The 25,878-nt window shown below is 40.8% G+C and overlaps 1 protein-coding gene across 1 annotated transcript; it reads left to right on the top strand.

Moving 5' to 3' along the window:
• The first annotated feature begins 1,173 nt into the window (after positions 1-1,173).
• igf1 (insulin-like growth factor 1) lies at positions 1,174-15,526 on the top strand. Its single transcript, XM_085437592.1, has 5 exons — positions 1,174-1,458; positions 2,791-2,950; positions 12,675-12,922; positions 13,082-13,114; positions 14,952-15,526. The coding sequence occupies exons 1-5, from the start codon at positions 1,411-1,413 to the stop codon at positions 15,009-15,011; spliced, it is 549 nt and encodes a 182-aa protein (XP_085293718.1). The 5' UTR covers positions 1,174-1,410; the 3' UTR covers positions 15,012-15,526.
• The last annotated feature ends 10,352 nt before the right edge of the window (positions 15,527-25,878 follow it).

Raw genomic sequence — 25,878 nt, 5'->3', positions numbered from 1 at the left:
GGACCCTCAGCTCAGACGCCCCTCACTTTATCTGTGAGTTGAGCTCCTGTATCAGAAGTGTGTGTCAGTGCTGCTGCCTGTGTCAGATTGGGACATTTGATGATGATCGTGTTTTGACCCACTTTACCCAAACAACTCTAACTGTTGCGTGTCTTAAGTCCCCTTTGGAACCAACCATGCTTGTGATGCACACACACAAACACGGAGGGAGCATGCCTGGATACGTGCTGGTGTCCTGTTTTATGATTGGGTCACAGCAGTGATCTCATGTTTAGTGACTGGATCAGTGTTGATATCCCGTCCCTGCTGAGAACAACCCTCTTTAAGCCCTAGCTTTCGTCCCTTCCTGTGACACAGTGGGAACTGCGGGGCCCCATCTTCAACATGATGACAGTGGGTGGCCCTGCATCAAGAGTCTGTCAGTGCAGACGATTGCTCCAAGGGTATGAAATAAATGTCTTCTTCATCATAAAACCCCATGTGTTTTTCTTTTTTTTTTCCTCCTTTTTTTATTTTTCCACTCTAGTTCACAGGAGCATCAGATGTTATTTACAGGCGAACCCACTTCTATTAAGTGAAAATCAGCAAGAAGGGAGAGAAAACCAGAGACATACACCAGGATTATGCAGTGACAGTGTGCAGAAAGGCAGCAAACCCTGCACAGTGGCTCTCATTTAGAAGAAACAGGGCTTCACATGTGGCTTTCTGGCTCAAGTTTGCTCCTTACTGTAATAAAAATGTCACATTTTTACATTTTCACTCCGGTTCACATTTATTTAGCTTTTCCTTGTGAGGTTTTCGAGTTGGGAGCACTGCGGTGACCAAGTGGGAAAGTGTTTTTAATGATTTATTTAATCAAACCACTAGTGGAGAGACTTGCTGTTCAGTTACGCGGTGCCAAATTACGCACAACAGCAAAGAGCCATATCACAACCGCCAGCTCGTCTTTAACTTCTCCTTCATGAGCTTTCAGGGCACAAAATAATGCGTTTGTAAGAGTGTGAGCCGCTGCTGCTACTGCTGCTGGTGGTGGTGGGGCTGATCTGAACTACTAACCAAGTCTTAGAGAGATCAAAATTCAATCCCGTTCTGAGAAAAAACAGAAATGACGTTATTTGAATATGTGCCCAAAATCCTTAATGAATAACTTAGGACGAGTAGGAGGCAAATGCTGCCCCAGCTGTTTCCTGTTGAAAATGTCTGTGTAATGTAGATAAATGTGAGGGATTTTCTCTCTAAATCCGTCTCCTGTTCGCTAAATCTCACTTCTCCAAAACGAGCCTGCGCAATGGAACAAAGTCGGAATATTGAGATGTGACATTGCCCGCATCTCATCCTCTTTCTCCCTGTTTTTAATGACTTTAAACAAGTTCATTTTCGTCGGGCTTTGTCTTGTGGAGACCCGTGGGGATGTCTAGCGCTTTTTCCTTTCAGTGGCATTTATGTGATGTCTTCAAGGTAACTTACCTGATTTCCTTTGACACTATACATTATCACCTTGATTCTTCACTTGCTCACTATTTGCACAGAGCATCTTCGCCTACTTTAAAAAGAAACAATAAAAGGGGATTCTTATCGCTTGCTTGTATTTCACAGCTTTTGAACGCATGCATTGGTGCGGATTTATTCACATTTTTCTCCTTTTCATCCACTTATGGAACAACTCTCCCGCATGTCCTGGTAATCTATTTTATTTTTTTCCAGAGATAATTATATTTTCTACATTTTGCTTTGATTCTTTTTTCTTCTTTTTTCTTTTTTTTTTTGGCAATCAAAAAATCATTGACATGGATCGTGCATGACTTTCAGCGCAGGTATGAATTTGGACATTTTCCGTGCGCCCGGCGCTTTTTTCCACCAGAAAGCCCTAATGCAGCTGTGCAACTTTCAAAGTAATTACTGCTGAGTCTGCATAATTTACGTGGTAAATATCTAACCTGATTCCTCTGCGGGGTTGAAAGACAGAGAGCGGGAGAGAGGAGAGATTATCAAGAAACACTTGCGGGCGTCGGGACTTTGCGGTTGTGATGTAGATGGATAACGTTCCGTGTTTATTCTCTTTATTATGTACATTTGGCCCAGTCAGCTTCCTCCGCGGGCTTTGGCGGGAGAGCCTTTTTCCATCTCACATTTTGGATCGGAAAGATCTCTTGGCAGCTCATTTATTCTCCTTTCTGAGTGTCGAGGCACTTTTGCGCCTAATAATGCGCTGACAGCTAGGCTTTGGCACATTTTAAATGTTAAACTGGTTGTTAATGATAGATAGCCTGCATTTAATTAATGTGATTAATGCAGATTGTTGTTAACTTGCTAAGACCCACTACACAGAAGCCGGGCGGATGGACGAGAAGGAGAGGAGGGGGGTATAGTGTGTTTTCAATTTGGACGCGCTCCGCTCGGTTACGCACAGGCGCTCCGGAGCATCAGAGCTGCTCAGCCTCCTGTTTGACTGACTCTGGCACCGAGTGCGAGTCTGGATTTAATACATTTTCCTCCACATCTCCAAACTCCTGTAAAGTTACCATCTGTTTCTTTCCCCTTTTTAGCAGATGGAACATCCTGGATTCCCAACTTTAAGCTGGCTGCCTTTTTTTTTTTCAACCCTGTGTTTGACAGTGCGAGTGTAATACTGCCACTTACTGACGTGCCTTTGAGCAAGACACTGTGCAACAAACTGTCACAGCAGATGCGCTAAATGGAGAAGAGTGCATGAAGCTTTGAGTTGTGGTTAAATGAAACTCTTTTTCCGATGATGCTGTGAAAATGTTCTTGCTCTCTCCCTGTGCGCAGAGTGCGATGTGCTGTATCTCCTGTAGCCACACCCTCTCACTACTGCTGTGCGTCCTCACCCTGACTCCGACGGCAACAGGGGCGGGCCCTGAGACCCTGTGCGGGGCGGAGCTGGTCGACACGCTGCAGTTTGTCTGTGGAGAGCGAGGCTTTTATTTCAGTAAGTGCACCTTTTTATTTATTCATAAAGGTTGGCTGTATATGTCCCAGAGCTCTCCACCTCCTGCGAGCTCATAAATAAAAGAACAGCCAGTTTGACATCTCGTCTTGGCTTTCCCTTAATGTTTTTTTTTTTTTTTTACTTCATTCATTCCTCATCCACTCTTACATCTTATATTTAAATTCCCTGTACATTTGTTTTAATGCTACTCTCATCACCGAGGTCAAATTCTGAATGAGAAAAGTTAGATGAAATATGGAATAATGATAAGTAACTCTTATTGGTGGCAAATCGCAGCTGTGACCAGAGGGAAAGGGCTTTAAGTGGAATTTGGCTATCTCCAAGAAAAAGGAGGGGTAGAAAGTAAATGTTGCAGTGAAGCTTTTTCTTTTTTCCACCAGAGAAGGGAGAGCCACCCAAAGAAAACCCTCGACCAAGAAACCAGGATTTAAATCTCCAATTTTTCCATTAAGGGTACAACCTAGCCCAGAGCAGCACAGGATATATGGAGCTATGAAGGTTAGGTGCAATGTTCCACCGGCAGCCAGAGTTTCTCAGGACATGTATCCTGCTTTGTCTGTCAGAGACGAGCAGCACGACTGTACATTAACAGTATAGTTGGCTCCCACAGAGCTGAAGGTTAGAAGCTTATTATTCACTTTTCTCTGGCTGGCATCCATCAATTAAGCCAGTTTCAGCAAATGTCCTCAACGAGCATCACATCTCCACCAACAGTCATTTCTTATTCATAAAATTATTAGTTCTCCCTCTGACTCCTGTGCAGTTTTGTCATAACAATCCATTTTAAATGGTTTGGTTTGGTCCCAAAGTTATGAAAGATTTTCCACATGTGGTAGACTTTGTCAGCTGCCAGTTCGAAAAACAGAAGAAGAAGATATAAGATTTCTCTTGGAGATCAGCAGCATCTATAATGCATTTGCAGTTCTTCTCTTTTCCAGTAATTGATTTCTTTCACCTTCGCTTGAACCTGAATAGTTTGAAAATATACCTTTTCTATCGTGTAGGACAATTAGAGGCCAGAAGAAGTGGGCAGTAGTGGTCTAAAGCCATGCTCAGGTTTAGCAGATAACTTTACTGCGTTCAATAACTTAGTTTGGCTTGATAACCCATTATTTTTTTCCTAATTATCACTAAAATGTAGCTGATTGAAATGAATTGGATAAGCAGAAGAGAATGGATGGCATTCACAAGCTTAGTCTAAATGCAAGCAGCATAGACTTCACCCTATGATAAAACCTACCCTGCTTTATGGTCCTATTTGACCATAATTTACTACGTAATCATCATGTTGCATTAGCTAAAAACCAATAATCAGCAAAGTGTTTACTGAAATCACAGATCGCAGGAGATGATCTGGTCATCTCCTAATAGAATTCTACGTAGTCCGACTTTTCCCATTTTTGCACCAGAGGAGTCGCCCCCTGCTGGCCATTAGAAGAAAAAAAATGCAGGTTTAAGGGACTTCAATACAAATATTGTCTATACACTCTGGTGTTGAAACAATGCTTAACAGCTGGGTTTAAATCCTTAACTGACCTAAACCAAGTACTGTGGTGCTGTGATTCCACAACGTGTGGGCCAGCTTTTAAGGGTACTGCAGGGCCCACAACCTCAAACTAGGAAATACCTCATCTTCAGTTCATGTGATGAACAAAGTCGCAATTATAGGTTTGGACCACAGAGCTACTTCTACTAATCTAAAGTATTTGTGAAAAAATTACGGCAACACACTAGGTCATGGTTAGCACTGCAGTTAGTAAGAACATAATATAACGTATACAAGTGGACTGATTGATTCTTATATAGCGCTTTTCTACTCTTTCGGAGTACTCAAAAGGCTCTATACAACATGCCACATTCACCCAATCACACCCATTCCACAAGAACCTTCTCTATTCATAGTGCTTTCTAACTACATTCACACACATGCATACTCCGATGGATGCATTGGAGAGCAACTTGGGGTTAGTATCTTGCCCAAGGACACTTGGCATGCAAACTAGAGGAGCCAGGGACCAAACCACCAACCTTCCGATCAGTAGGTGACCTGCTCTTCCTGAGCTACAGCCAACCCTCTAAAGGTTCTTATTGTTGAAGGGTTATTTCCATCTGCAGATCTCTGCATGTGGTGGCATGGCTCTGTTCTGGGACCTTTCCACCTTTCAATATACATGGAAAGGTGTGCCATGGATGGAAGTGGGTTCTAAAGTGGCGTGCAGATGTATATAGATGTGTATAGCAACTGGGGACAGACTAATAGATGGGATATGCTTTAGGCTCGAGTCCATTTGTGTCATGTGATGCGAGTATGAGGCTCTGAGGAGGCGTCTGTGTGCCTGGTAATTTACACGAACACAAAGATTTTACATTACCCTGCACCAACTACACTTGCGCCCTTCAGTCGGACTACAGAGACATAACAAGAACCATTGCTTGGCCATGGTGTCTCTTCAGCTATCTGTCGCTGTATCAGAATATAATAGACTCTTCATGCAGCTTAAATATAAGAGTTGGTCAACTGGATTTGTACAAGTTCATCAGCTCAGCTATCAACTGTTCTCGTTTGGCACTGAGAATCATCTGAACTGTGCTTTGATGGGACTAGCTACACCTGTCATGAAAAACGTCTGACACTGCATACAAAGTGCATTATGCAGGAAAGTGTTTACAGAACTCAAGTCAGAAGGTAATTTTCCCAAAGACTTCTATAGGACCAGAAGTCTTTTTCAAACTACAGCTATCACCCTCTAGTGGCCTGGAAAAAAATGCAGGTTTAAAGCACTTCCATGTTGGCTTCTCTTTTAAAAGCCAGAAGCTACTCTCAGATCAATTTCCTGCTTTCTACCAGCTTGTTTATGTATGACTTTGTTTCGGAGAGATTGGAAATTAAATAGGCACAATACAATTCACACATCACTGTAAAATCTCTCTCTTACCCCTTCTCTAACCTTAACAAAGGGTCTGAGTTGCATAACCTAAACCATGTTTCTGGCTGTTATGCTAAGAGATTCTACAAATTAAATAATTTAAATTCTATGGAATTGCGTCTTCTGAATGTAAATAGATTTCTTTACAGATAGCAGTGTCAGCATGCACCTTGCTGCTCCTCTCCCCGAATCCTGCTCCTTGCAGCTTTTCCAGGACCAGTCCACATCATTCTCTGCGTCAGGGCCTCTGTATGGCATTTGCCAGAAAGTTTTTTGGAGAGCCACCAAGCTACTGCAAAGCTGCGAGCCGTGTTCGTCCAGATGCTCCTGGAAATACCCACATGCTGTGAAGTGGTCTTGACAGCCAGTCCGATTGCCAGTATTCTGCCTGTTAAGACTTTTTGGTCTTTGGATTCCCTCGGCTTCAGCGTCTTCTTCTTTAAATGATCAAACATAACATTTTAATAAGTGCAGGCCTTGGATTCTGAGTAAACAGGTTTGAACTTTGGCATCTTTTTTTCCTTAGCAGTCTTTTTTTTTTTTTTTTTAAACCCCAACTCTGAACATTTCATTTCTCCGATTTTGAAATGGTCCCGTGACCTGTCTGCAGCTGTAGCTTAAAAGTTTTTGATATGTTTAGGATTTTGACAAGGTATGAGAGTGTTCAGAGCCGGGTGATGTGGGAATGTGACAAAGGGTTGGATACTGATACCGGAGTTTAACTGCAGTTTATTAAATGGGAAAGTGTTGAACAGAAGCCAATGCAACTCATGAATCCTCATGTAGAATATACTTCTTAAACAGGAACAGACCTTTTTGTGGTGGTTGGTGGAACGTATTTGTCTTTCCCACATTACCTTACACTGAGCTGTCAGTGGACTACACAGCATCCATCTATCAATGCTACTTTTTCCTGTTAAAAAGAGACGTATTTCATGAACACTCCAGCCATTCTCTGAAAAAGATGACGAGGTTTGAGCAGCAGGGTGCTGTGCCTTGGAAAATATGCTTCTCGCCGTCGTCCTCGGTTTCTCTCGCTCTCTCATATTCTCGCTGTCATCCCTTTTCCTTTGCTTCTAGTCAGTAAAATATCTGGAGAATCCATTTGGGCTCTGTCGTCCATAGGACGCGGCAGAGTAACGGCTTGGCCAAAGGAAGCGTGATCCTTTCCCTGAACTCTTCCCCTCCAGTCTGGCCGTGTTGAACTTGGCAGCCCTCTGATTGATAATGTGTGCAGAGACAGTGTTGCAACAACAGCGGGCTTTATGTGCTCACAGTGCTTTTTGCCATGCCACCAGTAAAGTGAAGCACACTTGTATTTCACAACTGCAGATTTCCTACCCTGACAGAAAACATTAGTTGGTGGAAATTCATTTTTTTAAAGGGTAATTAAACAAACTGCGGTCAATGAAACAGAGAAAAAAAAACCTGCAGTCAGTTTTTCCAATTATTAGCCCGACCTAAAAAAATCCTTAGTTGTCTTTGTAATGCTTTAGCAGGCAGGACTGCGGGGTGATTTCACTGGGATGTTCATTCCATGAATCAGATCTGTTATGGGACGTTTTTTGGCTGAAGTGTGAGTGCTAAGTAGCTCCGCGCTCTAAGTCACTTTTAGTTCATGCTGAAATATTCAGCTGTTTTAGAGTGAGCACGAGATATTTAATCTTACTCTGTAAGACTTCTGCATAGTGTCTGCAAAGAAGATGAAATAATCCATCCTTTTTTCAGCCAAAAGCTCATCGTCGCTACACAAATACCCAATAAGAAGGCAACCAAATATAAAATGCAGTGTGCTCAGGTGAGTTGAAGGTGGAAAGGAGAGTGGAGGATGAGATATGACTTCCTTTTCAGTGTCTGTCCCTGCCAGTTTTATTCAGAGCCACTTGAGCTGGAGAAAGAGGGAGAATGTGTAAACAGCACGTCACATGCACGCACTTAGACTCACGCATGGCGAGGCCTGGTCCCTCAGCAGCAGGGGATTATGTGGATTACAGGATGATCAGGACACCCTCCACCATCCCCTCCCGCCATAGTTTTGCACTGGACCTGGGCACACAGCGGAAGGCACCAAGGCCCGAAGAAAGCCCTCCTGTGTCTTCTCCATCGCTATGAAAAGGTGTCGATTTCCCATGAAGACCTGAAACTAAACATCTCTGACCCCCGCTGCGAAATACTGGAACAAAGAGGCTTCTCATGAAAAGGACAGGCAGGCGTTGTCCAGATTTAAATCTGTACATTAGGTGAAGTTGAGACTCGAGGGATTTGAGGACACTAAAAAATACTTAACCTTTTCATTCATTCACATTATGCAGGCCTTCTACAAAGAAAACAGGGGAACATTAGTTAGATTTATAGATATCTTCTTCATGGCGTTCTTTTGTCTTTATAGATCTCATAAAATGGCTTGGTTTCGCTTGTTAGGTGTAACCAAAGACTCATGCACAGCAGTGATCACATTACATTTGTCTGTAATGCAGAAATGTAGCCTTCCTAAATTCGATAACTATTCAAATACTCAAAGCTATAATAAATAATGACATTTATCTCCACGATAAGCAGAAGAAATACATGATCAAACACAGGCATTAACCGCAGACAATCTAAAAGATGGATGCAGCTTCCAGGCAAAGTTCTTTCCCCTGCGATCTTTTTTAATGGCCACCAACTGGTGATAAAGACTTCCAGTGTCGAGGCTTTGCAGACACATGACCACTAACCATGTAATGATAACTTAACTTGTCTCCCAACTACCGATCATGAGAAAAAATTACGTTACATTTGTAAATTCCAAAAGTTGTTGCAAAACTTTTTCAAGAACACATACCCTGAAAAATCCATCTTTAAATATTCATAATGCATTTGGATAAGGTTCAAATTCTCACAAGCCGTAAAACATGGTACCAATGATAAAGGGATAGTTTCTAGTACTTAAAGCAGCTTTTCTAGTCCCTGCCCAGCCGTAAACTCCCTGACACTTCACAGGAGGAGCAGTGCACTGGCTCCAAGAATCCACTGCTTTTTATTGACCATGACCAAGCTGTAAAACTCAGATGCTTTCTGTGCCACTCTGGAATGGGGAAATCGAGCCATCTCTCTCCGGTGCTGTTCCTTGGAGGAATGAGCACTATGCATGCTGAGCCTGTCAAATACCAAACCAAAGATGTTTCAGGGAACCGTGCGGTGACATCAGATGAAAGACTTTACGAAAAACTAACATAGATTGTGGCTAGTCAAAACTATAGCATAGCTTCTGTTAAGAAGGATGCTGTCAGAGTGACATCCAAGGTGAAGAAGTACTCCACCCCAAAGACCAATTTGTGGTTTTTGTGCAGCCAGCTGTAGACTTAAACTTCAAACAGTGCTTCTATACATATTTAACTGGGGTCAAGTCTACGCAGATGCGTTCCACACATGCTCACTAGAAATCGTGTGGACCTCCTGATGGAGGAAGAAGAGCTGCTTAGTTTGCTGTGTTTGGCTGAACAACAGGAAAAAGTCAAAAAGAGAAAACAGTGTGTGCAAATTCAAAACAAGAACAAGATCAAGGTTGTGCAAGACATCACTAAACTACACATGGCGTATGAAACAAGCTTTCACTTGACTTTTAATTGGTGTGACTGCAGTGGTGCTAGTCCACACGGCTTCAGATTTTGGGTTGAGTGCTAATGTGCATATCAGTGATACAATGAGACAAAAGTTATGATTTGGCCTTTAAAAAGCACTTAAAAGAAGGTTCTGTAAATGTCTAAGTGGCTAATTCGTAGTGGACAAAGACTGTGGTTGTTTTCAGTTTACAACCGGTAGAACTTATTCCAAAGTTAACACACTTATGGACAAAGGAAAATACCTCAGAACACATCAAAATGTTCATAAAACTTCTGAAAAGAATAGCTTTTTCAATGTCCAGGGTTTCTCAGAGATGTGTGTGTTAGTTGTGGTTCCTTGACTCACTGGTTGTGCGACATGCATAGCTATCCAGTGTATCAGGCCCTCCTAAATAAACCTCTGGCTTTTTTCTCTTTATTTTCTCGAATTCACCACCAAGTACGGTATGTGCTGCTCTGGTTAGAAATATTTGTACAGGCTGGCATCATCTGCAAAGAAGTAAGTTGTTAAAGGTCCTTCCTAAAGACAGTTGGTATTTAATAATCAAAAGAAACGTTCTTTCTTTAAGTTTTCCTTCAGACTGACTTTTGCAAAATCGGCAAAACCTTTTTTGCATCTTCTTTATTTACCCTTATTTAACAGTCACAGAAAACAATTCTTTGTTGATGGGGGATTACAGCAGTTATCCAAAGCTTTTAGACCTGATTATTATATGCGTGTTTTCCCCTAACCTGCCTGAGCTGATTATCCTACATGTTACAACCGGCACCAGCTGATTACCCTGTCCCTTCCAGCTGTTTGTGCAGCAGGGTGGCAAACTATTTTCAGAATAATAGCGGATGTTAATTTGTAAGGCTTTATTGGGGGGGTGGGGGGTTGGGGGATTGAAAAACAGGCCAGGCATTGAAGCACAGCCCCTCTTTTGGCTTTCAGAAACCATTATATAATCACCAGCCAGGGCTCAGTGTCGCAATTTTCTCATTTTAAATGTCTTCACGTCAGGTGTTAATAGAACAGCCAATGCTTGGCCCACTGTTACTCAGTGGGACAAGCACTGAAAGAATTTCTTAGAAAAACAAAATGAATACAATCGTTTGAACTGTATATAATAAATAGTTTAAATATCCAAATCAAGATTTTTTTTCAGCCATTTAAATATTTCAGTTTTCTAGTTTGCACACATCTAGTTTAGAAGTCTGAGATCTGGGTAAATCCAGTTCTTCTGTTTCCTAAATAATGCAGGTGCACAAGGTATTTTTAGCATCCAGCTACCTGATGAGCAACATGAAAGCCTCCCTATCACCCCCCATCTCCTCCTCTTCATTCACACCTCTGTTAGCCTCCACTCTGCTTTGTGTCTGGGGGTCTGAGGAGAAAGATGCTTCTGTTTCTGAATGAAAGCTGCTCTCTGTTCAAAATAACGTTGTCAGGACAAGGCAGACAGAGAGCAGAAGTTAATGCACTTTGTCAGCACTGGCAGTCTTCTGAGCCAAGAGCTATTAACTCTGAGAGGGAAAGGCATTTCCTCCTTGTAAATGCCATATTAAATTATTATTATTTCATTTGGTAACAGGGAAAAGCCCATCAGGACTATATTGTTCAAGGTGAGCAGGGAATTGTAAATGGGAAGTCTGGGTTTTTCTAAAAGCCACCAAAGAGGGTGGGTTCTGGGGGGTTAGGGAGTTAAAAGAGGAAGTGAGTACTGGCGTCACTGTAACTAAATGTGATCATTGAGTCAAAAATCTGTCACGCCCTGAGATGTATTATTTGGACTCAAAAACCTCCCCCAAAAAGCAAAATACCCAAAACACCTTTGCTAGCTGGCTTTGCTTCTTTACTTCATGCAGTGAGCATGCATCATGTCTCCATCCTCAAAATCTGTGTTATTTGAACGAGCCTCCAGGGTGCTTCTGCCAAATAAAAATGTGAATGAACAGTGGGACATAGCCAATGGTGGTGTGGTCCTAAAAGCCTGCCTGGATGTTTCTGCAGGTGGATCGGGCCCAGGGGACTTGTGGCTTGGCCTCGCTGGACTATGTAAAAGACACCTGGGCCAAAATGGCTGAGCAGGATATTCTCACCATTTGGGTGACTGCCCCCCTTCCCCCACCCCTTTCCCTCCTTTTTTTTAAAGTTTTTTTTTTTTTACATTGATGCAGCTGCCAAAATGAGTCCACAGTGTGCAATGTGATATGTTGTAAATTTTACATGTAAGAAATCAGTGTCACTGAGACCGTACGGCTGTTATCACAGCTTTATTACGAGCGTGGCGTCGGCGTCCAGCCATCGCCAGAATGTCTTTGATTAATTCTATTAAAAAAATAAGAAGCATAGGAAAGGGAAAATAATAATGTCATAATTTAAAGACTCAAAAGTGACAATTTCAACTGAAAATGCGTAGTAAACTTTAAATCAATGGGTATTTTGGGAAAAAATAGACAAAGGCACGGATTTTGTTGGCTAATATAAAAATGTTTTGTCAGCTGTACACATGTAAAGTGTTTTTTCTGGCCTATGCTTTATATTTGTACAAATTAAAAAATATATGCAATTATATGTAGAAAGCACGGAAATCATGAAACAACATTGTTCCTTTTTGCTTCCTAGCTAACATCAATATTTTTGTTGTTGAGTTTGGCTGGTTCAGCTAAACCTGTACTGGCCATAAGCATGAGGACAAATTTACCACTTAAATTATGTACTAAATTTCAAATCAAAGTTCCCTTAATTTAGAAGCAGGTAAACAAATGCGGACAACACTGATTTTACTGGCTGAACGGACATTTACCATTAACAGATTTTTTTTTTTCCTATAGGATGATAGCAAATTAAGCTAGCAATAGTTTTGTTAACCGATTTAAAATGTTGTCTCTGGCTGACTTTTTATATAAATATACTTTTAGAATATATCCAGTCATATGAAATCATTAAACAAATCTATGGTTTTTCTTCAAGTCCACTCAAGAGCCAAAATATTGCTACCTAGCCTTTTTATACCAGCTCGTGTAAACAAGTGCAGATTTCTTTCTGAAGTAGTAAAGTTTGGATCAATGAGTCCTTTATTTCAGCGCACTAGCCACCAATTTTGTTGGGTAGAAAATTAGAACTAAGCAATGGAACTGGTTCTGTCTCTCCATTGTCTAAAACCTGCTGCCGTTCTTCTCAAACAGATAAACCAACAGGCTATGGCCCCAGTGCAAGGCGGTCACGTGGCATCGTGGATGAGTGCTGCTTCCAAAGCTGTGAGCTGCAGCGCCTTGAGATGTACTGTGCACCTGTCAAGACTCCCAAGATTTCTCGCTCTGTGCGTTCACAGCGGCACACAGACATGCCAAGAACACCCAAGGTTAGTAGCAGAGCGAGCAAGGGGACAGAGCGTAGGACAGCGCCTCAGCCAGACAAGACAAAAAACAAGAAGGTGAGCAAAGCATCAAAACAGATAAATTTTAAAAATTGTTGATTGGATTGAATTTACATTTTGTTACATACTCAGAACATACGTGCATAATATCCTGATTAATTAAGGTAATATAGCTTAATTAGCAGAAACTAAAGTGACCTATTTTTTCTTCCACAGAGACCTTCACCTGGACATAGTTCATCCTTCAAGGTATGCATGCAAAATGATCTCATGTTTCATTGTCCTTTTGTCATCTAAGCTTTATCAAATACGCAATCTCGCCAATGACGTAAGAGTTTCAAAAGCAGGGCAATCTTTTTACAAGAAATGAAAACTTTATATAAATCCTAGTTCTAGAACATCAGGGGGCAACTAAAGAACGTGTAATTTCTAAATATGGATTCGGTGTCATAGTGTGAGCATTTTAAAATTCAACCATGTGCTTTTTACTCTTTTCTCAAAAAAAGAACACCATTAGAATCGGAAGAAGAAACTAAGTGGTTTTTGTGGTAGACCTGCAGTGGCACTCCCCAGGCACAATCTCCACTCTGCTACTTTACATTATGTCCTAAAATTCAGATAGCTTACAATACAACACATGCAAGGGAAGGAGCCAAAGCATACATATCACGTTTAGTGATTTTATGTTTGCAGCTGTTCGTACATCACTGGCAGTTGGTGGTGAACAATTTTAGATCTGTTCGAAGGTTGAGATCATACTCTGTCCGAATATAGCATGTTTTCTGACTGAATGCATTTGAAATCCGAGTGCCCACGTCTGATCAGAATAACCACACTCAGAAGAGGCAGAGTGTAAAATCAAGCATTGTAGAGGGAAGGATGTTGAAGAAAAATTCAGTGAGCTGCATTTGTTTGAATTCATTTAGAGTCCAAAAATCAATTATATAAAGAACATATCGTTGATTTAAAATATGCAGACCTCCTTGGCAGGGAGGTAAGGAGTTAAGAACTAAGTAGATAACTACTCCTAGAATCTACTAGAATAAGTACTGTAATAAGTACAGGCAGAACTACTTATGTACTTTCCCTTACTTAGGTCTTGCATGGCTCAGGCACATAAAAACCCTGTTTAGAGGCTAGGATGTGCAGATGTTAGTGGAAGAAGAAGTTATTTAAACACTGAGAGTGAAGAAAGTGATCAGCAGTCAGGTCAGGTAATTTTAAGGGCTTTTACTATTACTAGATTCTGGACTCTTCCAGAGCACAGTCCAAAGCAATTTCCCCCTGATTTCCCCTTGCTGTCAGTTGCTTGAATACAAGACCAGGATACCCCATCTGCTCTAGTGTTACCCTAACCAGTGTAAGAATCCTTATGGCATATGACTGACCTTAGACAAGGTCACTTTTAGACCAACATTTGGATGTTGGAATGTCTTGATGCATGTTCCATCATACCAGAATGTTGATTCGGTTCATTGTGGACTGAAAAGGACAGTTGGATCATTAACAAAACCTTTCTCCCACTGAAAGTGTAATGTACAGATGAATGAAAACAACTTTTTGGGATTTGGAAGTTAGGTACTAAAATTGATTCCTATTTGAAGTTACCAGAAATAAAAAATGAAAAATTTGTTTTGTTTCATTATTGTTTATCACCATCACCATCATGTTGCTGTGGTTAGCAGCTGTTTTAGGTTCTAAGTTTGAGCATCCTGGTTGGCTAGGGTCTTTCTGTTTGGAGATTACATATCTGATTTCATTTCTTTCCACTGACCAAAGATGCGGTTGTTAAGTAAAGTGGTCATTCTGAACTGGCCATAGATGTGAAAGTGTGTATTTCTAAGTTTCTCTAAATTAGCCCCAAGATGCATGGGTAACCACACAGAGTGTATTGCACTTTTTACCTAATATCAGTTGGGATGTGTTCCAACCCCTTGTGACCCCCAAGTTGGATAAAGCAATATGAAAACTGCCGGGTAGATGAATTTTGACCAAATAAGTACAGAAGACCAGGCCATCCGGTATCTTCTATATCTCTGCTGTACATCTAAAAAAAAAAAAAAAATGTGTTTCTTTTTTGTTGCAGGAAGTCCACCAGAAAAACTCAAGTCGAGGAAGTTCGGGGGGCAGGAATTACAGAATGTAGGGAAGGAGCAAATGGACAAATGCCCAGCAACTTGGGAGGAGAGAAGGGAGTGGCCTTACCTGGTACCCCTGTGGAATGGTTCACTGTAAAACAAAAGAAAGAAGATGCTAATAATGACCTGAAAAGCTCTTCAAAATGATTGAAAACAGAGAGCTAGGTGGTGTGTAAGGGTCTGATGTGGAAAGTTGTGATTATTTTATACACTGCACCATTCCATACTGGGAGGAATTCTTTGTTAATGCAATGTAACAGACTAGTTTAGCTGCTAAGACACGAACAAGAGCTTATTATACCTCCATGTGGGAGCTGCAGCCTCCCCAGGCTCCAGGAAAGATGGGAACGTATCTGGGCCTCAGCCAATCAGAGAGCAGCATGACTGTGGCTCGGTCACATTTAACAGTTAGTACCCCAGTTCAAAGCTGATATATTACCTTCAGAGTTTGTTTTTATGCACCATCCATTACTGTGGATATTTTTATTATGTAAAAAAAAAAAATAAAAAAGGTTTGCTTTAAGGACAAAGACCAGGTGGTTCATCAGAGTTTGAACATTGTTGTAGGTATGTTAACTTGAGCCTAAGTCTAAACCTTACTACGAGGAGTCGCTGGAAGGTTTGAGATCAGTCCAAATCTCTCTTAAGCCCCAGGAAGTGTTCAAAACCTGAGGACTGAGTCTACAATCCAAACATTATAAAAAGAGCTCAAGCACTATTAGAGGGGATTTTAAAGAAAGTAGGTAGTACAGAAGGTACTACAAAAACAAGACTGGGATTTTTCACATTTTCCAAAACAGAAAAACAAATTAACCAGAAGCTAAAACTGAGTTCTCGTTTGGCCCTCAGAAGCGTGTCCTTCGGTGAAGTCAAAGTGCATTTGGCAAACTGAAGCGGAAAAAGTCAAATAATGACAATCAGGCAAAATGTTTGTCGTCTGCATCCTTTCACGTGTCAACACCCCAGCCAAATTTGATTTTTAACAACAGTTCAGTCAACATTTCCGTTTGAGTGGAAACAACCCGTGTTCAAGGGTAAACACGATGTTATGAAAGTTTAAATGGTAAATGGCCTGCATTTGTATAGCGCTTTACACTACATTCAGTCATCCACACACACATTCACACACTGGCGATGGCAAGCTACATTGTAGCCACAGCTGCCCTGGGGCGCACTGACAGAGGCGAGGCTGCCGGACACAGGCGCCACCAGGCCCTCTGACCACCACCAGTAGGCAAACATGGGGTTAGTATCTTGCCCAAGGATATTTGGCATGCAGCCAGGATGCAGCCTGGGATCGAACCACCGACCTTCTGATTAGTGGCTGACCTGCTCTGCCACCTGAGCTACAGCCACCCACCCCAGTTTAGTCAAAGCAAGTGCTCTAAAAAAAAAAGCAGAGCCTTCACACGTATGAATTTAAGTGATTGATCTTGACCTGGATATTTTATTAGCTTAGGAAGGCTGAGAATTTTGCAACTTTATCTGATGGCAAGAGTAGAATAAACCTCCACTGCATTCATTGCAGAGTGCACCCAAGAAACACACATATTTGGTGAACGTTGGCAAAACCACAAGGACAAATCTTTCTGGTGATGTGATGTTCGCATATCAGAATACAAATACACATACAAAAGCACTCACAAGGTAAATTAGAGTTATGCAACTACAAGCAAAGGTCATGCAGACATACACCAACTTTGATGAAAAGCCAGTTCTGAGAAGTCCTTGCATGAGGACTAACAAAAACGGCTGTTTGTTTAAGCCTCCAAAAAAAAAAAAAAAAAAAAAACCCGATAAAAAAAAAAAAAAAAACGATAAGAAAAAAATAATAATTGCCCAAGACGACTCATCTCTGGCTCTGTCTCCTCTGCCTGTGTATAATCAAACAGTATTCCCATTATGTTAACCTATGCATTACTATCATTCATTGTACATGATGGTTTCATATAACAAAACTGTATTAAGAATCCTATCCACTGTATAATGGTGCTATTTTGTAGTTTGTTACTTGCAAGAGATGGCTAAGAGACTGATGGCAGGGCTTACATTGGAGGTCTTCCCTTTTGCACAGCCTTGTGGCCACCATTTTAATAGTGTTTTTATTTGTAAGCTGTTTCAATAAGGTAGTAGTCTAAGCGAGTAAATGTATCTGTGTGAAATCTGTGAATGCATGAAGAATTTAAAAAAAAAAAAAAAAAAGGAAATGAATATACCATGTTGTGTTCCCAAGAAGGCAAAATGCTATTTTTTCTACTGTTTTAAATTATTTTCTCAATATAGATCCCTTATGCCAAATAACTTGACAAAATAACTGTGAACAATGATTCTTCCAATTGTATTAAGATTGTAAAAAGTCATCGTGTACTTTTGTCTGTCCAGATGTGTGTGTTGGTGATAATTCACCTAACTGGAAGTCAAAGTACCAGCTATTGAAATTACTTAAAACAAGACAATGCAACCTTTGTCAAACAGTAGACAATCAGCATACATCCAACAAAAATCCCAAATGTACCCATTTCAGTAACATATTTAGAATCTGGATCTTTAATTTAATGACATAAATAAAAAGAGGTCGTTGCTACTCTCATAGAGACGGGGTGACGAACCCTACGAAAGTAGGGCTGTGGACTCAGAGTTGACTGGTCGATAGTTTAGTTGACACGCTCTTACCTAATAACATTTTTATTGATTATATGGTCCTCAGTCTTACTGGGCTCACAACTAAGGACTCACCCAAACCTGAGTACATTGACAGTATATAAGATGGGCACTGTGAAGTCAGCCACTAGTTTGAGAAATCCTGTTGAGGTCTTGAGCTGATTTATTTATTCCTTTTTTTCCCCTTTTCTTTCTTTTTTTTTTTTTTTTTTTTTTTTTACCATTCTTGATGCTTTGAAACCAGAAAAGATGAACTTTGAAACCACACAAATTTATATAGGACAGAAAGTAATTTTGAATCTGCAGGAGTCACCCTCTGGTAGCATTTGAAAAGAATGCAGGTTTAAACCTCTTCTGCTTTGGCATCTGGTTGCCTATGCCTATGAGTGTTGGTTAGCCAATGTAATTATTATTTATAGATTTAATTAACTATTACTCAGAGTCGGTTCCAAAGTAACTGACAACATTTAAAGTTCGCAGCATTTTGAAAATCACAGTTCAACTACCAACAAACCACATCATCTAAAAATTGTAAGACAACATGTCTGCCTTAGTATATTTAAATTTTTTTTTTCTGATAATAACTTACACCTGCAGATTTATCCAGATACAGCTTCACTGGCTTCAGCAGATAAGACTAAAATGGGTATGACATACAGTGAAGGATTAGGGTCATTGAAAAAAAATATCTTTGAGTCGGACCTGTGCCTGTCAACATGGAATATAATAGCATAAAGTTCAATATTTTATTCTATTTAACTAAAATTAAAGAGCTGCTTCACAGAGATTGTGAGCTCTTCTGAAAACTACTCCATTGGCATGGGGAAACAATCACAAGTTGTACTTGAAATGTTAATAAAATTCCTGCTGCTATCTCAAAACTCCAGATTTTTTAAAAAACCCCAGAGGATTATTTTTATCTTTGTTTTTTTGTTTTTTGTTTTTTTTAGCTATTAGAAAACTAGCAAAGCCATTTGCAGATTTATTAACTTTATAACTTTAACACAGTGGTTCAGCAGAGCTTAGAAAAATACAGCCATAATTGCAGTTTTCCCATTCTTCCCGTTCCCACTCCTGGCTAATTGCCTTTAACACACTTCTCCATTATTTAGTCTGTTGGTGCTAACAGTCGCGACAGAAAAGAAGTGATCTTCCCACAAAATAAATGTAGGGCTGAATTATTACTTGTGCTTTGTCTCTACATTTTTTATTTAGCCAGTTAGCTTAGCTTGCTGACTACGTGTACTCAATGTAATCCGCCCACTAGCAATCCTAAAGCTCACAGATTAACACAGGAAGTGAATCCTGTGTGTTATTTCACCTCAATTTTTAAAGATTAGATAAACAAGATTCTGAGCTTTAGAGGAGCTTTAAAAAATAAATAAATAAAACCCTCTGGGCAGAGCCAAGGCAGCTGTTCCCTGTTCCTAGCTAACATTGCTAAGCTAAACGAAAACTGGGCTTACGTTGTGCGATTTTTTTCAGTCGCGTTATTCAGCTCCTGCTCAAACTGCACGATTGACTCGTAGAGGTTAGAAGTTCGTCGGTCACGATGCAGGTCTCACACTATACGGCCCGATGCTCTGATGCGACCTGAGTGCTCACACTGTGCGTCCATAAAATGAAGGTTATAACAGAAATTCTGTCGCTCGCTCTCCCTCTGTCTTTCACTCACACAGACATGCACCACCACCATCAACTTTGCTAAATTGCTAATGAAAAACATTGATCAGCTGTGATTGAGCAGCAGTGTAGAGCCAACTATTTTCACGGTTGTTGTGGTCGTGATAATTTTGTGAGGCCACATCAAAAAGGCTCGGATGAGCTTTCCAAAGTTCTACAAGTGCCTCCATCGCTTGTGTTCAGCTCACACGCTGCACTGCCGTGCTGCTCCGTCTTTTTCACCGACATTTATGTGTTTGCGTGTGCGCAGTGTGAGCGGCTGCGGTGATACCCTCACGACGGTCGGGAGGATTTCAAATCGGTTTGAAATCCTCACGACCAAGCGATTGATGATCGGGAGCTGGTCGTGAGGTGTTAATCGCTTCTCGTTACCCAACGTATACTACACGATCCACGACGGACGATAAAGGCCAAAATCGGGCCGATCACCAAAACGGGCGCACGACTCAAAAATCGGCTCAAAATGGGCCAAAAATCGCACAGTGTAAGCCCAGCTTAACGGGCTACTGAACCTGGCTTCATATTTAAGCTACAGTTAAAAATGAAATTAGCCCATGTTGAGAACTGAACTAAGATTGCATTGTCTGGCTTTAAGAGTAACCCAGGAGTTTAATTTATCTTGTCCAAAACATTCGTTATCAATTCTCAATTAAAACTTATTTTCACAGATTAATTTAAAAGTGTGTTTTTGTTTCTAAAAAGGTTGTATAATGTGGATTTGCTATATTCTTTAGTGTTTATTCTAAGCAAACTGTCTTATTAGTCAACCTGGCAGCAGAAATGAAATAGGAAGCTGGCTGGAGAACAGCTCTGGTCCTCCCAGATCTTCAGATAAATGGTATAAACCAAAGACTTTTTGATTAAAGTGAAGCCTCACTCACCATTATTGTATCATGAATGAAACCAATGAGCTGTTCATTAAATATCAAATGATGGTATCACTGTCTCAATTTCACTACAACAACAGTACACCCGTCACACTATGTTTCTGGTACCTGAAATACAGTTTGTGCATTAAAAAACAGAAGCTGCAGCAACCATCTTCACACAATGAATGAAACATTCCAGTTTGTCAGTGGTATGCAATGATCAATAAAGCCTGGATCATGGGAGCGTGTGAGTCATTAATGATTATATGAGGTGTTATACGAGATGATACAATTTCCTGAAGGTCACTGTCCAAAACAACTGTCTGATTGGAGCGCTGTTATTCATGGTGCTTGATTGCCTTCTGTAGACAAAAAAAAAAAAAAAAAAATACTGACAAACTGTTCACCATTCCTGCTGAATAAACCACTTGTCAACATCACAGAAATGGCTGGAGCGTTCTTTCATACTGCATGTGTATTAACTTATAAAAATCTCTGGGGAAACATAACCCTGTAAAGACATTACTCTCCCTGCCACATAACATCACACTGGTAGCATCTATATGGCTTTTATTAGGAACCCAGTGGAGTCAGACACATAAACAGCAGATAATTACAAAGTAGAAGTTCGTCCCTCTTAAATCTTTAAAGACATTTTGGTCATGGATAAAGCCATAACTCAAGCTGAGGCTTTGTGCACCATGCATATGAATCTGGTTGGGCTAAATGACAAAGTAATACTTCCTAAGAGGCAGCAGGATCTGCCAAAGCAAACAGAGAAGGGGCGTGGTGCTTCCTGCATGTCTCAGCTCTATTGGGGGATGCTAACAGTGACAGCGCTGAGCTCTGCTCGTTGTCAGCACTTAAATTTTTATTTATTTTTTTTTTTTAAAGAACTGATGTATATGGGGCAACAATAAAACCCTGATAAACTGACTCTCTGGCTGACGCTCAGCAGACAGCGGAGATCAAAATGTGAAACAGCAGGAACGCCGGCAAGGTCCCGGTCATCCTGACCATCCTGGATGTTATTTCATCCCTCTCCATGACTAATACTGAATCAATTATCTTACCCTAATGGGACAATTGCAGGTTGCAAGCTTGCAAGATTTAGAGTTCAAATAAATTGGAGAGATTGTGTGCAGTGGAGAGAAAGAAAGCCAGTTATCGGAGTGAATATCAAGGTTAGGATGTCTTTAAAATGCTCATTTTATACTCTTATATGGGCTAATTTTGCATTACATGGTGAGTCAAAAGAGTGCAACACACAAACATGTTTGAATAACCTCAGGAACCAGGATGGTTGTGGAAAGAACAATCTCTTCCCATTGATCTACGTGCACTCGGGATCCAGTGCATCTGAGGACACAGATTTTGGACTGGGCTCTGAAACACAATCTCTCCACACTCTTCAACTCCTCATCTTAAGCACACAATTGTCTTTTGAATGACCTTGTGGTCTGTTTTACTACCCTCACCAATTTTATTACTTATTCTGCTGGTTGTTTTACAAAAAAGAAAAGAAAAAGAAGTTGTAAGGCCTCATCAGTCTCCCACCATCCATTTTTTTCCAAAAGGACACCCAGGATTTCACTTCACCGAGTTCTAACTTTTGCTCCTTGCTGTTGTCAGCATTTTTTGTCTTTAATCTTAAATGTTTTTACATTTTGGAGGTAAAAATCCAGTCTTGGAAAATGATGAGTTTACTATGAGAAATTTACAAGTAGCCCTGTGTGTAATTTGATTGCTACTGCAAGCCAAATGCAGTGCAAAGTGCAAGAGCACGGTGCTAACTCAAGAATATTAGCAGCTAGATTAAAGAATGTATTCAAAAAAACCATGTAAAGCTTCAGAATTGGAGATTCTCTTTCTCTCAATTTCAGTCAACAGTGGAAATTCACTGAGACTTGATTATAGCAGGAGAGTGTTGGCTCAGCTGTGTGCTTTAAGAACCCATGATGTCAGAGCCTTATTTTCCTTGGAGAGGCTCTCATCAGCTGCATTGTTCCAGGAAACCATGGTCTGTTCTCTGGGCAAAAAAAAAAAAAAAAATCCTGCCCAAAATGCGATCCCCCCTCTTCTGCACCCGCATCTCTGCTGAATGCAGCACGCCGGCCTCTGGCACAGCTCAAGACACACACATAGATGTGAAGCATCCTGGACGAAGCATCACATTTCCTTGGAACCAGAGCTTCCCCTGCACTGCAACAGTGTTTGCCTTTTACTTTCTTTTTTGTTTTTCATTAGAAGATGAGTGTCGGTGATGAAAGGCAGCGTGTTAATACAGGACGAGGAAATAACATGCTGTACCCTGAAGGACTATTAAACAATGCTGCTACTGATGTCATAGAGCCCAGTCTTATTATGAGGTCTCGTTTACGCACAAAGATGTAGGTGGTGTGATTGAAATACAGCACCGGCAACTGACAGGTGATGCAAGCAGCTGACAAAGCCGTTGATAAAAACACTCTGCAGCTTAACCGAGCTCAAAATTTAAAAGACGCACAGACCGAATCAGATCTGGATGCAATTACAAGCGCATACAAACAAGACCAACTGCAGTCAGTAGTTGAATAAACTTTGTTGGCATGAGTTGAAGATTTGACAAGCGGTGTTGTGGAAACATAAAGATTTAGTAAATAATGTTCATGGATACCCACTGAATCACATCTGGTCTTCATAAGATTATTTGACTCTTGGCTTTTCTACTAATGTTCTTTGTTACAGAATTATGGTAATGATTTCTTAGAAATTCGGACTGGGTGAAAAACGCAGTTACCAGATAGAGAGACCTTCACCACAGCTCAGAGTTCGTTGATTCCTCTCGGCAAGTGCCAGGGGAGCTGACAGAGCCCAGAGGCTCATGAATCAGGTGGACTTGCTTTGAATTCCCAGTCCATCCCCTGTCCATGAATGCACCCTCTATAAGAATAAATATGGGAAAAGGGAGGGATACATTATCAGAAAGAAAGAGCGGGAAAGGTTACAACAACAGAGCACGAAGCTCACAAGTTCAGTTGTGCTTCTGCTGGAACGGCCGTGCCCCTGTGGACAAGTTCAGTCCTTCAGTAGAAGTCCTCGCCCTCCAACAATAATACTTACAAAATAAAGGCTGACCGCTCCAAGTAAAATCACTTCAGCTGAGTTCAATCGCTATTATTCATGTCCTGGTTCTCCATTCCCTGCTCCACGGCTCCTGTGATATTAATAAGGTAAGCCCTTTGAGCTGAGAAGAAGCCTACCAGGCGTTATGTCAACATTTTTGCTTGCCTCCGCCTTTATTGTCAGCTGATGGTCAGCACCTTGGTGTGAGAGCTCGTGATCAAACGGCCTGGAGGCTTGATCACAGGGCTATTGCAGATCAAATTCTCCTTTAAACAAAAAGTTTGACAGGTCGCTTATTTGCGTTCTTGATGAGAGTTAGATGAGAAGACCCCACTAACACCTGACACTACTCTGATTAGTATGGTAAATACAAAGCTACCGCCAGCAGCTGGTTAGCTTAGCTTAGCATAAAGAGTGAAAACAGCTAACCCAGCTGTTTTCATTCTCACAAATGACCTATTTACACCTTAAAGTATGACATCAGCGTTTTGTCAATTTGGCCACTTGCCTTCTATCCGGTCGTTAAGTGATGACATGACGAATCCTACTTCCGGGCCTAAAGTAGCCTGTGTTTAATATGGCTTTTGTGTTGTTAACATGTTTAATGTTTTGTATTTTCTTCTATTTAATCTCAAAAAGCTCCTAAAACAGTCAGTGATCCCTGTTGACCTCCCTCGGCTTTTATTACCGCTAATCATTTATTTAAGCTCAGTATTTAAAACCTTAGGATGTAACTACAGCCCAGCCCATGCAGCAGTATATGAATGACTAACCTTGTATTGTGGATGGATTATCTCAGTTGGTCTCCTGGCTGAAGTTTGGTCCTTTTACAGCATCCTGCCATGCGATTACATTTGTTCCTGACCACCGAGAACACTCATGTTAACTTTTATCGAGTGGAAAAAAGTTAGCTTGTTTATATTATGCTAACATAGCTGTGTCGCTAGCGGTCACGTAGCACATCATTATATACCAGCTAGCCAAACTTCAGTAAACCTACAAACGTCACTGCTGTTTAGTTTTCTGTCTTCATTTATGTTGGAAGTGATAACAGCTGTTTTAATTTGTTTCCAAAACCCCGCAGTCAGGACATGCTATATTGTATTTCGATAGAAGCTAGCGAGCTAACTTCCTGCTAACTTCTAACTCCGTTAAATGTCATAAATTCCGTTTTCGTGGATGCCTGGATGTTAAACACAATTGTTACACCTGGTAGAGCAGAACGCTGATCATTTTATTAAAGATGAAAGACTTTAGACAGTGTTTCAACTCTCAGTAATGCCATAGTGATCGTTTGATATATGGACCTGCAGCGGAGTTTAGGCCCAGACACGGCTAGTGACGTCAGACTTAACGACCGGATTGGCGTTTGAATGAACGGCAACAAGTGAAGCAAAGGATTCCTTTTCTTGGCCTTTTGTATAGCACTGTTCTTTCTTTATCATTCGGCTTACTTTTTATCATATTGTAGGAATGTATTTTAATACCTTAGCTCCTTTTTTACCCTGGAGAAAACCTAGCATTAATTAAAATAGGTTGAGTTGTTTCACCCACATAGGGGGACATCCAGGGCAGACACAGAACTCCATGGAGTTATATATCTTAAAAAAGTCTGGGATTTCCTTTGGGAACTACCAGAAGACTGGAAAATGTTGTTTGTCAAAAGGACACTACTTAGCCAGCTGTCACTACAGTACAGATAAGGTAAAGAAAATGGATGGATGGATGGATGGATGGACTATTTACATGTACCATGATCTTTATAGGCAACAGTAACTGGCGGATTATAAAGCATGACCCAAAACACAACAGTTAATGATTTTTATGACTTTGGAAGAGTGAGTTTTTACTTCAAGAGTCCAAAGTGAGAGCAACAGGGTGGAACGACTGGAGGATGGACGAGCAGGTGGGTTTGAGAGGTGAGTACTTAACTAAGACTTTCCAAATGAGCCAGATCAGCATGAAAGAAAGAGGTAAGTGATACAGGCAGAAAGTGAACTCTTCAGCTTTTCAGGGGCAACTACGGAACAAGATATCAAAGACGTTAGCACAGGGGGGAACTTTGGAAATTACAGGAGCCATAGAGAAGCCTGAATGCTGCTCTACTATTGACAAAAATATGGCAGAGATCGGATGTTTTAGTTGGTCTTTAAGTTCAAGATAGGAGATGAGGAACAGGTCAAGGAATGGGCATGAACAGGAGACTCCATCTACAGGTTAAACCCATCCTTTACCTAAAGAGCTAAGTCAGTAAAAAGCATGGGGAAAATCCCCTGAACAGTACAGGACCATGACAACATTTTCAAACCACAGACTACTTTAACTATTTTAACTTTCTCTGATTTGTGTGAACATCAAAACCTTCTGAACACCATATTTTATACCACAACCACCATTTTTTGTTGGACCAAGGTTAAGGTCTTTGTTCGTAGGGGTGCCTCACATCTGTAATTTTGGTTTGCATCAACTGGAAACCTTGAAGGCAACAAGTAAACAATAAGGTGTGAAAGGACCCCTTTAGTGACTTCTACAATAATAATGGATTGGATTTATATAG

Source organism: Copadichromis virginalis, linkage group LG17, assembly GCF_057382275.1.
Source record: "Copadichromis virginalis isolate Kocher_CV1m ecotype Utaka linkage group LG17, C_Virginalis_male_GT1.1, whole genome shotgun sequence".
NCBI lineage: Eukaryota > Metazoa > Chordata > Actinopteri > Cichliformes > Cichlidae > Copadichromis > Copadichromis virginalis.
The sequence above is the reverse complement of the archived record's forward strand: the minus strand, read 5'-3'. Positions and strand labels throughout refer to the sequence as shown.

Bases quoted from the DNA above. Each gene is read 5' to 3' on its own strand.
- igf1 (XM_085437592.1), top strand. From the start codon at position 1,411: ATGTCTAGCGCTTTTTCCTTTCAGTGGCATTTATGTGATGTCTTCAAG. The intron at 1,459-2,790 runs GTAACTTACCTG...CCCTGTGCGCAG, and splicing joins ATTTATGTGATGTCTTCAAG to AGTGCGATGTGCTGTATCTC. The intron at 2,951-12,674 runs GTAAGTGCACCT...CTTCTCAAACAG, and splicing joins AGAGCGAGGCTTTTATTTCA to ATAAACCAACAGGCTATGGC.